This window comes from Oculina patagonica, chromosome 4, assembly GCF_052425735.1.
Source record: "Oculina patagonica isolate OP01 chromosome 4, crgOcupat, whole genome shotgun sequence".
Lineage (NCBI taxonomy): Eukaryota > Metazoa > Cnidaria > Anthozoa > Scleractinia > Oculinidae > Oculina > Oculina patagonica.
The window spans coordinates 56,800,336-56,813,214 of record NC_135761.1 but is presented as its reverse complement, the minus strand read 5'-3'; the positions used below and the strand labels follow the sequence as shown (position 1 = coordinate 56,813,214).

The 12,879-nt window shown below is 39.7% G+C and overlaps 2 protein-coding genes across 3 annotated transcripts; both read right to left on the bottom strand.

Moving 5' to 3' along the window:
* Nucleotides 1-613: 613 nt before the first annotated feature.
* LOC144650812 (uncharacterized protein YfbL-like) lies at nucleotides 614-9,202 on the bottom strand. Of its 2 annotated transcripts, XR_013570205.1 has the most exons (7): nucleotides 9,140-9,202; nucleotides 7,858-8,045; nucleotides 6,696-6,873; nucleotides 4,660-5,061; nucleotides 3,751-4,107; nucleotides 1,936-3,004; nucleotides 614-1,135 (listed from the first exon to the last, which is right to left on the bottom strand). XR_013570205.1 is itself a non-coding variant. In XM_078510568.1 (6 exons), exons 1-6 carry the CDS (start codon nucleotides 9,192-9,194, stop codon nucleotides 2,820-2,822), a joined length of 1,365 nt encoding a protein of 454 aa, XP_078366694.1. In that variant the 5' UTR covers nucleotides 9,195-9,202; the 3' UTR covers nucleotides 614-2,819. The 2 variants fall into 2 exon arrangements, 1 of the variants encoding a protein (XP_078366694.1); XM_078510568.1 differs by having other exon boundaries at nucleotides 614-3,004.
* LOC144648884 (uncharacterized) lies at nucleotides 5,482-6,391 on the bottom strand. The gene has a single exon (XM_078508331.1). The coding sequence runs from the start codon at nucleotides 6,261-6,263 to the stop codon at nucleotides 5,535-5,537; it is 729 nt and encodes a 242-aa protein (XP_078364457.1). The 5' UTR covers nucleotides 6,264-6,391; the 3' UTR covers nucleotides 5,482-5,534.
* Nucleotides 9,203-12,879: the final 3,677 nt, after the last annotated feature.

Sequence of the window (12,879 nt, the reverse complement as noted above, 5' to 3'; positions counted from 1 at the left end):
TCAGACCCTCTTCATTCCTTCTCAATTCCAAATATGATTCTCTAATTGGCCAGCTCCTCGTTCCTCCTAACTCTCTGATTGGTCGACTCTCATTCCTCCTTGCTCCTCCAATCGGCTCCCCCCCCCCCCCCCACCCCCTTCCCAGGTATTACATTGGTATAGCACCCTGATTGTTACGTCATCGGATTGAAATGCGTTCCTCCTAAAATGGCTCCTCGCTGATATTGCTGGATCGCCCCTCGCCCTAACTACCCTCCCCTTCGATGCCCGCCATGATTTTCTACCATTCCTTGGGTTTACACGTCCAAACCTCCCCCCCCCCCCCCGACCTCTCCAACCCTTCCTTTGCTTACACAACTGACGACGAGACTTTTTCTAATTTGCAAACATAACTTACGACTTACATACAGTTACTTACCCCGCCCCGAGTTCTAACCCCTTACCCTTTTATATACCATTTTGACAGAAATTGTACCCCTTTTGTATACCTTTAACTGAAAAAAGGTACCCCTTTCATATACCTAAAGGACGTGGCGTGGACTTAAAACAGGACGTTTTCTTGTCATTTTTCATGTAGCGCTTAATAAATGAAAATAACACGGCCACAAATTGCGTCTGTTCGAAATATTTTAATTAAAGGCCCTTTTAAATACCTAAGTGACAGATTTCCATACCCTTTCATATACCTAAACTCGTGAAATCCCTACCCTTTTATATACCTGAAGCCTGAAAAAGGTACCCCTTTCGGGCGGAACCTCCCCGTATAGGCCGTTATAGGGAGTACCCCCCCCCCCCGGGTTACTTACAAACGCACAATACTTTTATACGTTACAATCTAGCTTACAAAACCTTGCTAAGTAAAAGTTATGATTCTTGATAACTCAAATCATTGCTTACAATGTACTACATTAGCTATTAACTTACAACATCATTATGTCTTACAAACGTTTTTAGCACATTGAATTATGATAATGCAAATGCACAAAATGAATTCACAAGATAATATTAAAACACCTTATCGTACGAGAAAAAAATAAAAAATAAAACAAATACATAAGCTATCTTTATAGACTTCCCTAATAGTGTGCATTTATTCCTTTTCTTTCTTTTCTTGTGTATCTGTTCTCTTGCCGACCTGTAATTGCGGGCCCAAGAGAGGCCCGCAACCCTAATCTTGACAGTGACCAGCGGATTGCGTATTACGCGTGCGCGCCACGATTTTAAAGGCTATCTGCAAACCGGAAGTTGAAAATTTTGTTCTTCCACTAAGAGCGATCGGAATGCAAAAAATGTGTCAATCACGACAGTTTGTCGTAACAACGGAAGAGAAAATCTGTTTTCCAAGAACGATTTTCACATAAGATCTAGGCTTCTGTCACATGGAAGATTGCAAACATTACAATTTGCAGACTTGTTTTACGGGTGTTGCTTTTGCGAAAATTTGCTCTGATTGTATCACGCATAAACCACGGCAAAGCGAATGATTACAGCAACGGTTATTCTCGAGAAATTCGTTATAACACTGACAACAAAGCGAGTCTATCGACCGAGGAAAATCACATCTCAATTCACACCGCGTGCTCGACTACAGTTCACTAAACAGTCAATCCGACAAAAAACAACTCTGACTGGTTCGCGGCCGGTTAGCGGCAATTAAGCGTGATTTATCATTAATCGCGCCACGTTAATAAAAGGCGAGCACAACATAGCGAGTTTACCGACTGAGAAAAATCACATCTCAATTCACACCGCGTGTTCGATTACCCTTCCCAAAACGATAAAAACATGCATTCCTTGCGTGACGCTTTACTCGGGATAATTGTCTTTTGTCCATTTAATCATTCATCGATCGACACTGCCATCTAAAATTACGCACTTTCGCACCAGTACCTTTTCTAAGTGCGTCAAGGCCCGCACTTTCTAACCTGTGGTTACCACTAGTTTATTTTCATTTAATGCTTACGTTAACTGGCTGCCTGGCTCCACTAGCCCCTATGGTCCCTATGGCTATTCCAGGCAGCCAGTACTCTTACTTTATTTAATTTCCTCCCTGTATTAATCTTTTCGTGTAAGTGCAGGAGTACATTAAAGGTTGTTGTTGTTGTTGTTGTTGTTGTTACAAGACCCTCACCTGCCGCAAAACAAAAACTTAACTACCACTGAATGAATAAAAGTAATAGTGATATACTTTTAATTCATTTAAGCATTTCTATCGATATTGCTGCTTACAGCGAAAAACAAAAAGCGAGCCGAGCGGATATCTTCCTTTCATTATTATTCACTTGTCCGGCGTGCAATACGGTCTAGTTTTATTAATACCTTAAGAAACTATTCTGTATAATTTATCATTGGTATTTATTGGTATTATTTATTGTGGTATTGCATTGGGTATGAATTTAAGGTTCGATAATTTCTCGAAAGTAATCAGCGAAAATCACTGTAACTAAAACTGAACGCAAAAGCATCGAAGGCAAGCGTTAGAAAAATTGCGATTGACTTTGGTATAATAGCTGTGCTAAAAAAAGGTCGTTGCGCTGATTAATTAAATCACACGCAAGAGATTTTCAACTATCTTTAGCGGGAATTCTGCATCCAAAAACACGCCCTGAGGCACCGATTTTATATAGACTACATTAAAACTACTAACTGTGGTTTTTAGACAATCGCATAATTATATATAGTTAACAGTTATTATATATATAATAGTTTACAGTTATATAAATTAAACGCGCGACTAAAACAAATTTAAGTTTTCAAAGAAAGGGTACCCTGTTATAACTGTTGAGCTAAATTAAAGTAAACTAATGGGGAGCAAAACTCTAGATAGCCTTTGCAGTGATATCCGCATTGAAGCTTGACTGCAAGTGATCTTGGGTGACCAGAGCTGAGTTGTCTTTATTCATCCGGCGAAGATACAACACAAACCCAGCCGCTGTCAGCAACACACCCAGTAAAAGTGCTCCAACTGCAAGCAAAGCCACTTTCCACATCTTCATATAATTAGCTGACAAAAGAAAGAAAGAAGAAACTTCTCTTGATATAAAAAAAAAATAGTTATTTAATGTACATCAATAAGCCGTGACTTAATAGATAGCCCCAAGGGAAACAGAGAGTTTTGTATTCCTGAAACCGGCTCAAAGAACAATAGTAGTCAAGAAGAAATGAAACTCAGTGTCTCCTGTGCGACCATTAAGTGTTTTGTTATAACCCCCCCCCCCCCCCCTCCCCTCCAACTGTAAATGAACGATGGATTTATTTATTGAAATTTTTAACGTTGTTCACCGCTTTGAGCTTTCAAATTTTGCATTGAGATATTCTTTCAGTCGAATTAAATTTGCGTGTATATACCAATCGATAACAGTCGACGCCAATAAAGATGTCTCAATGGGGGTTGACCGGCCAAAAATAAAGTCGTTACAAATAGGCGTAAAATTGGATAATTTTAACCTTTAGCCGTAAAATATGTTAACCGTAAAAAATTGGTCGGTAATTATTACGATTTTTTCGCACAGTCCGTCGAGCTCGAAGCGAATTTTTTTTTTCGAAGAGTCCGTGCAAGTTCAAGGTCCAAGCTGTTGTTGCCCGTGGGAGTTAGTGAGTTTAGGGGACCCTAGGGCAATAGAAAACTGCATTTCAGAAGGGGTGTATAACGCCTTATTTTGAGTTTTCAAGCTCGTTCCAAGCTCGAAACCAGCTTACACCTAGCCTTCCCCGCCTTTGAAAATTCTGGAGTGGTTTAATAATTCTTACCTGTGGTCTGGGGCTGATTTCCTCCAGGCCCCTCGCGTTTCTCCGGACAAGACAACTTGGAGACGTCATTAACCGTGGCCAAGATGGTGTCACTGGTTTTCTGTAGGAACTGAAGCATTTGAGGAATCACATGACCAAGGTTGTCGCAGTTCTCATGGTAACAGGAAGTCATGTAGCTTCTGTGGTCAGCGGTGTCACTGAGGAAGATGGCGCTCAGTGAAGGGACGCTATTCCAGAAAGGCACGTGATCACTTCGTAAAAAGTCACCAATTGCGTTCCAGGCAAGAGGAGGAAGTAGCGAAGGCTGTCCGTGGAATGGAAGGTTAACTGCGTACATGGTAGTTTTATTTTTGAGAGCTAAAAGTTTGAAGTGGTAAAGAAAGAGAAATTAAGATTCACTTTAACTTTTCTGACAATGGACATAATCTCTTATGAGAAGTGTATTCAGTACGCTGTTCGAGGATCGGAACATTTTATTCGTTTCTGTGATTCTTTCGTACCAAAATGATCAAATAGTCAGTATGTCTCCAGCTTCACGTACTTTCCCTGCTTTCCCCGCTCGAGCCACATGGAATGACGTGCTCTACGGATACTCGTTAAACCGTCTCTGATTGGTTGTTACTGAATCGCGCGAGATAATTAAGCAAAAACAATAGACCATATTCGTATTCTCGGTATTGGACTGGAACTAGCTTGCAATGGAAGCTAATGCGGGGAATCTTTTCAAATGCAAATGGCATGAAGCTCTTTTTAATTGATGATATTCCCCCGAATAAGCCTCCATTGCAAGCTTACTTTATCTTTAAATTACCGAGAATACGAATATGTTCTATTCAACTCACACCTCTCTCGAACAAAAGGAATAACTCTGTGTAGAGAAACGTATTTTGACTTAAGATTGCTTCTTACCAGACTTCACTTGACCGTAGTAATACCAAAAGGCGTCCATTAGCGCTGCATCGTCGACTTGTCGCCCAACCACTGAAAGAAAATTTCCCCGAAACTTATCCGCTTTGATCTGATTGTAAATCTCCGGTGCAGAATGCTGAATCTGGGGTGGGAGAACCTGCGAGTTAGGAGTACTGTTGTAGTTCATCACAGTGTCCATTATGACTGCTCCTTGAAGCTTGCCGTTTGAGGTTAACGATCCGTTGTAGAAGCGAGTCAAGTTTGCGACAAATGCTCTGCTGCCGCAGTCGATTTCACTGCAGGCACACCGTGGATTTAGCGTCTTGTTAGAGCAGTCCTCCCACTCCTCAAAATCAAACGCCACAAACAGAATACTGAAACTTCGGGTGCATTTTGAGAAATCTGTAAAAGAAAAATGCGAACGGACATGTTAAGTTAAGCACACTGCTTGATTGTTCAATTCATTTTAAGTTAAGAATGTAATTAGATTTACTATGAAGCTCATTTGGTCAATTGCAGGCCAGTAAAAAAGTAAAAACAGTCTATATAGAAATTGTGAAAACTGTTTTTTAGCGTTCAAATAGTAATAATAAATGATTGAAAACACAGCTTTTGTATCCGACATTTGCTATCTCCTTAATAATAATAATAATAATAATAATAATAATAATTTTTTTTTTTTTTAAATTAAAACACTTTATTAACCAATTTCTAAAAGAATTACAATAATTTGACTATTCGAATAAGAACTTTATATATAGACATATTATTTACATAATAATAAAAACAGTGTCTTTAAAAATGTAGAAAAATAGTAGAAGCGACTTCGAGAGCAATAATAAAAGAAGAACTATATATAAAAAAAAATATTCGATCTAAATTGCAGTACGAGAATTCTCTACTTGAAAGTCCATATCATAAATGTCAATGTTCCTGTTTCTCTTTACAGTTCTTGATCCCTTTAGGCAGATTAAGGCGGATCGGAGGATCGCAAATGAGACTTTTGATCTGATCCAAGACACCGTTGTTGCGTAATCCTCCCCTTTCTTTGCGGCGATTAATTCTGCAAGCCTACTGTGATACCTCTTGCACTCCTCGCCCATTCCTCCGGTGGATGTAAACACCAATGGAGTGAAAGTTCCCTGTTCTACTTGAAGAACCCTGTCTGCGTAAGCCCTCTTCTTCTCATTCTCATGGTTACGGTATATCTGCTTGGGGGTTTGGTCCTTGTAGGAATCCGCGTTGGGGTGACACACCCTCACATCAAAGAACGCGGATCTCTGCTTCTCCCAAAACCCCCGGGCATGTATATCTAGGCGAGCATCTGGCGTTGTGTTAGCGCCGCTTGGTAGCCTCTCTCCAGTCAGTTCTTGAAGGACGGGCTCTATTTCGACATCATTACAGACCATCTTAAGCAAGTCAGCCTCGAGGTCACGGAGTTCATTATGGCGCTGAATTATGAATCCGCCTCTCCTACAAATCATTGCATGATCGATTGTAAAGGCGTCACCGCACACGCACACTGTCGGCTTGTCGTCAATTTCCCAGTCGTACCTGAGCTTTACAGCATCTCGGAACTCGCCTTTATTCAGGTTGTAGCCCATGTCCTTTAATGGGAGGACCGTGAGCCAGTTAGAAGCACCTTTCTCGGTTGCGAGATCAATGGCTCGTTGTGTCTTCTGAGGTAGAGACTCCCTGACATTGCCAAGCCTAGTCTGAAGCGCTTCGTTGGTTTCTCGTAGTAATAATAATAATAATAATAATAATAATAATAATAATAATAATAATAATAATAATAAAGAATTAACGTTTGCCATAAAATATAGTCACTTGACATGGAGATCGCACTGTTCTGACTGCTACTGACACTGCTATTCTTACATCAATCAGATTTCCACAAAAAATGTTAGTCTTAATTTTGGGGAAATACTTGTCAAACAAACTGACTGAGGTGACCAGGTCGTTCAAACAACTAATTTCTCAGGGGGGGGGGGGGGGAGAGGAGAAATTGAAGGAAAAACTACACATCAACACACCTGTTGCGATTTGCTTAGCAACCTGCAGCATAGCAGCCACGCCTGATCCATTGTCGTCAACGCCGTGTGACGTAGTGCGTACAGTGTCGTAATGAGAACCAATCAGGAACGGCCTGTCATTAGGTGATCCCGCAAGTGTACCAGGAAGCATCCCAACTATGTTTACTCCAGTGGCGTACTGAAAACGAATTAGAAAAAAAAAAACGTCGCATCAAAGACATCAGAGAACAGAAAACCTGAGATCAGTGATACCAGGTCATATCAGGGACACCCACATTTGAGGAGGATTACATTTTATTTTGTTTTAGTATATGGTACGGATATATTTATTATTTATAGTTTTTAGGTATCAAATGTAGTTACCGTTATTGAACGTTATTGCCATTCCAGATGCATGTTTTAGCATTGTTGACTTTATAGCAAACTACTTCTGTTAATGTTATTTCGATTCTTGTACAGTAGTTATTCGAGAAAATGCATAAGAGTATTTGCCGGATGAAACTAGTGTTTAAATTGTTATTGCTTGATTAAGTCACAAGAATTAACAAAGCTACAATTTTATACAAACCTCGTCGGAAACGTTTAGCTTTTACGTATTTTTAACACTCATTTTCTCAGCGTGTGCTTGCTTCCCACAGACGGGAAGCTTGTGTCAAAAAACCGCAGGTTAGCGTAGGATACCGGAAGGCCGAGAAATAAACTCCAAAATATAGCTGTAAGCACTAAAAGTACCTTTCATTTCACGCTGCAAACACGATTTCCAAGCTTCTAGATTTCAAAATTTTCTGGGGGAGGATGCCCCCATACCCTCCAGACTGACTTACTGACTGACCGACTGACTGACTGACTGGTCGGTTGACCCGCCGACTAACTGCCTGACTTGGTTGACTGACTGACTGACTGACTGACTGACTGACTGACTGACTGACTGACTGGCTGGCTGGCTGGCTGACTGGCTCAGCTGACTGACTGACTGACTGACTGACTGACTGACTGACTGACTGACTGACAAACAGACAGACAGACAGACAGACAGACAGACAGACAGACAGACTGGCAGTTCACTGACGGTCGGATGGATGCATGGGTGGATGGATGGATTGGCTGGTAGATTGATTGATTGATCGATCGAGTCATTGTATTAAATCAAAAAAATCGTCACCTTTGGAACATCTGGCTTAAACTGTTCAGACCACGTGATCAGGCCCAGATCCTGAAATGTTTCCTTGATGAAATCTCGAGCTTTCTGCTTTCCTTCAGGATTGGTCACGTGGTGTCTGTTCTGGTTAAAATGTTTCAGAAAAGACATCAGAGATGCGCTCTTGTCCTGGTCGTCATCTTGATTGGCAGCTGTCAAAAGAAATAAACTTGATTTTCTTTTTACCATAACCAGCATCAATCAATTGTCTGCATATTTTACTTCTAAAATGTGTGACATAAAATATGTGTGCAAGGCGCTAACCGTGAAATAGTTATACGTACGATTTTCTTAAGCTTGCACCGAGAAATTAAGATCACTAAATTCAGACAAGTTTTATCTCGACTAAATTCAAGGAAAGTATGGTTTTATGTCTTTTATGCCTTGCTATAAACATAGCTATGTGAATATTTAAATTAAAGGTCTCTTTCTAGTTTTTTCTCGATTTGAATTCATAATGTTACAGGATTGGATTGAGAAAATTAAAAGGGAACTGACATATTTTGTTTTAGTTTCCAGCCGAAAGACTATCGTCAGGACAAAAGGAAACACTCATTCGTGTGTAAGACGTTACTGTTGTCAAGTTATTATCTTGTTTGGCGTTGTTCGACTTCGAGATTGTTTATAATTCAGTCGGAATAATGATAAGATATATTATTATGCACAGATGTCTTTGTTTTTGTTTTTTTGTTTTTTTTTTTGCTCAAGTCGAATGGCCGCTAAACGACATCTTCTAATCTTGTCGAAAAAATGAGACAAAAACACAGAATCTTGTCAGTTGTAAAATGCACGACTTTTAATACAACGATATTGCGCGTAAACAGCGAAGACTTCAAGCTATTACTGAAATGGAATCAATGAACTTGTTTGCAAATTGTGGCTAAATGTTACAACTATTTTGTCAGTTATAATAATTTGCATTGATCGGGAGAGCTCTGTATATAAAGAAGTCCCGACAGTTTGCAATAGCTTAGTCGAAGATAAATGCGAGTCGAAGGGAAATGCTTCAAAATCACATACTGACACCCGTAGCCTAAGTTATTAATTTACTGTGCGACTCTGTTAGGCCAAAACCAAGTCGTTAATTGAGTAAAGTCTTCTGGTATCATTGAACGTAAATGTCTGCGTTAATCGAACGACATGAACTCCAAATCAACATTCCGAACGTAGAAATTGCACTGAAAACCGAATAAGGAAAAACTACAGCTAAATTATGAAAGATCTGGGAAACGAGAAAGAATCTCACCTGTTAGGGCGATTGAAAGAATAGCACACAGCAATAACAACCAGCCACCCGCCATGATGAAGTGTCTGTAACTACTGCATATGGTCTTTATGAAAAGGGAGGGGAGGGTAAAATGAAAAGAGGCTCCATTGGCTGGTTTCCTGTTGGATAATCAACCCCACTCACGGTACCCTCGCAGCGTAATAATGTTCCTTCCTTTCTCGGAAAAGAGATAAATATTGGAAGATTTTCAAAGAATTTATCACCATCTGTTTCCGAGAAAATCATTTGCATTTACATCAATTTCTAGGACCGAAAGTACGTGTGCTGTGTTACGCTCACGGCTTACTAAAATTTCTTTACATCAAGATTGCTCTCGCTTCCTTTTCCACGTCGTTCCCGCACCACAAGAATTCAATATTTAAAATCGATAATCAGTAATAATCAATAGCAATCAATAACAATCGATTATCAATGACAATCAATTAATTTACACGCTTTTTACAATATTCCACTGCATACAGTCTTTATGGGAAGGGGGGAGAGGGTGAAATAAAAGGAGGACTAAACATAATCCTTGCACTAACTAATCATGATCAACCTTCAATCATGGTACCCTCATAACGTAAAAATAAGATCCTTTTTTTCTCGAAAAAAAGGGAAATTTAAACGGAGATTTTCAATTTCCGACAAAATCGTTTGTATAGTTACACGTACACGCGAAGGGCTTAATACTATTTTTTTTTTTTTGTTTCCGTTTACAAGATCGCTTTAGCTTCCCGACGTTCTCTCTTTTCGTCTTTTCGCAGAATACTATTAGTTTATACCATCAGCCTCGCGTGGTGCATGGCAGAAGGACGTCGGGCGATATCATCAATCATTACAAGAGAATCCGTCGACTAATCGCACCGCTGCTGCAGGAAAGCGCACCCATCGAGAACGAACTGGAGAACAATGTTTTGGGCAGCTCACCTTTTGGCCTTGAAATTGTTTTCCGCCTCGACCTGTCACGGTTGTCGCATCGAGTGTGTTGTTCATAAAGTTCGATTCCAGACTCGAAATTTTAATTTTTGTTATATCCAACTTTACATTGCAGTTGTTTCCGGCTTTTAATGTTACAAATCCCCAAAATTTCTATTAATATCAAAGGCAAATTACCCAGTTAACAAAATATATGAATGAACTGTAAATCCAACTTCGCTTTATGTCTTTGCATAAGTCTCTCACCCCGAAAAATCAAGAGGGGAGGGGAGGGGAGGGGAGGGGAGGGGAGGGGAGGGGAGGGTGAACAAGGCCCTACCGGCGTTGATTTCTACTGGGCAATCATATCCCCATTCACGGTGTCGTCTCAACGTAATAGTGTTCCTTTCTTTCTAGGAAAAAAAGATGACGTTTGGAAGATTTTCAAAGAGTCAGACACTATTTTCCGAGAAATTAAATTTTTATAACATTTGCATCATTTTCCGGGATAGGAAAGTCCGCATTTATCTACTGATAGGATATTTAAATTTGGATTTGACATTGCTCTTGCTAGCTCCGCGACCTTCTCTCCCTACGTCTCTCGAGAGCGAAAAACATCCACGTAAGAATGACCACTGATATCCAAATATCTTAAAGCGTGCTAAAAAAAAATTCAGGTGCAATCAGATGTCCTTACAGAAGACCGATTAAATAGGTTACCGACCCGTAAAGCTTTTTCTTGTAAAATCCGTCGAACAAGCGTACTTTCACTGTGGGACTTTTCCCAAGTTCCTCAAGCATTCATCTGGCAGTCATTCAGTTTAAGCCGCCGGCAAAGTAGTAACTGTTTGGTGCCCAAAGAAGCTACTGATGGTTTTATCGAGCTCTTAAATCGTAAAATATTAAGATTTTGCGTGACATCTAAGCGAAAAAATCACGTTATCCTGAACTAAACTTTTCTAACATTTCTTTCTTAGAACCGAACATGATTTATTTCTCTAAAACCAGCATTAATACATTGCAGTTGCCAGTGTTTCTTTTAACGTTATCCGGAGGGTACTCTACAAAAAATTGAGTAGGGGTGTGCGGAAGGCTTCCTAAAACCTTTACCCTATTCACACAAAGATGGGTAATTTTCCTTACCCTACTTCAGTCCTGACCCTTAAATGGATCACCTATTTCAGACGAGATGGTACCCAAGAAGTGCGCTTCTGTTTGAGTTGGCGGGGTTCGAATTCCCGATGTTTGTAAATTCAGTCGTACTTCTCACGGAATGACTAATGACTAATTCAGTACAGTCATATCATAAAAATAGTTTCTCCCAAGAATGATATACCTAAATGCACAAACATTATTCTATTTTAGACCAAATGCTACACATTCCGGCACTTGTAAACATTCCGGTCCAAAATGGCTCGAAAACTATCCCGTTTGCTTAAATATAACGCAGTATATTCCCAGCTCAGGTAATGTTTCAAGACAATATCTTCAAAGGTAAATTACTCCACTAAATTATTCGAGCTGAATTAAAACTCGAGAGCCTTGCCTTATTAAAAAAGAAACCACAAATTTTTTGGCTTTATTCTAACGCGAGTTTTTTTATTTAAGTTTGACGAGGGTGTCCGCCTGGCTTTGGGGGCGATACAAACACTGCTAACAAATTGTACTTTGTTACAATATTGGCGAGCATGAGTGTGTTATGCCAAACACTAAAAAAACTGTTAACGTAACAAGGGAATATATTTTAAAATCAAGCAACATGCAAGAAAAAGACCATCATTTCTGCCGTCATTTTTCTTGCAGTGGGTTAAGACATAACAAATTAAAAGACACTCGCGCGAAGCTATGAACAACACAAAGTGGACTTATCGTCACTTACGGAGCAGAAGACTTTTTTTTTTGTCAATGGCGCCTGAGCGGAAAATTTTTTCTTTGGGCAACCTAGAAAAGAACGCAGACAACAGTGCACGTACAAGCCAACACTAATTATAAGATACAACAACAGGAGAAAAAAACGTGAAGAAAAAAATAAATAAACGCTCCTTTAGTGGTCACATGCACCGAACTCAGATCGCTTAAGGGAGGGAGGCGTGGGGAGGGTGGGTCGTCGATATTTGAACTGTAGCCAGAGGTTTCTCGAGCATAGCATTTGAAAACGTTTTAGTCACGGTATGCGGGTTGAATTTCACTCCCACTGCTAGCACAAGTTTAGAGATTTTTCAGCTGTAAGTTATGCTAAAATTAGAAGAAACTTTCAAAAAGTGTTATTTTTTTGAAAAGAAATTATGCTGAGACACCCACGCGGCCACGCGGGCATTAGAGAATCACCACGCAATGTGTAAAGTTGCAAAATATGTTTTCGTTCATTGTGTTATTCAGTTTATTTTTTCTTCTTTCTGCGTTGCTACGTCAACAGGAAAAGAAACGTGAAGTTGCAAAACATCTTAGTTGTCGGTTCATGGTATTATTATGTTCTATTTTTTCTCTCTTTTGTGTCACTAAGTCTGCACTTAGAGACAGAGAAGAGAACTTTAATTTCTTATATGGCACCAGTAATGACTTTGCTAATTAGCTTTCAACGCTAAATAGAACAACCATTAATTGAACTACGGGATAAAAAAGAAATAAACCTAAATGCACGCAACAAAGGAAGGCGAGATTCCTACGTATCATGTTTTTCTCTGCGAGAAACGCATCTAATTTTAAAGACCGTACGTGTCCGAATTTTTCTAAACAGGATCTGACAACAAAACTTACGTTACGAACTTTTGCCGGGTCTAGTTTATAAACAATACTTTAAA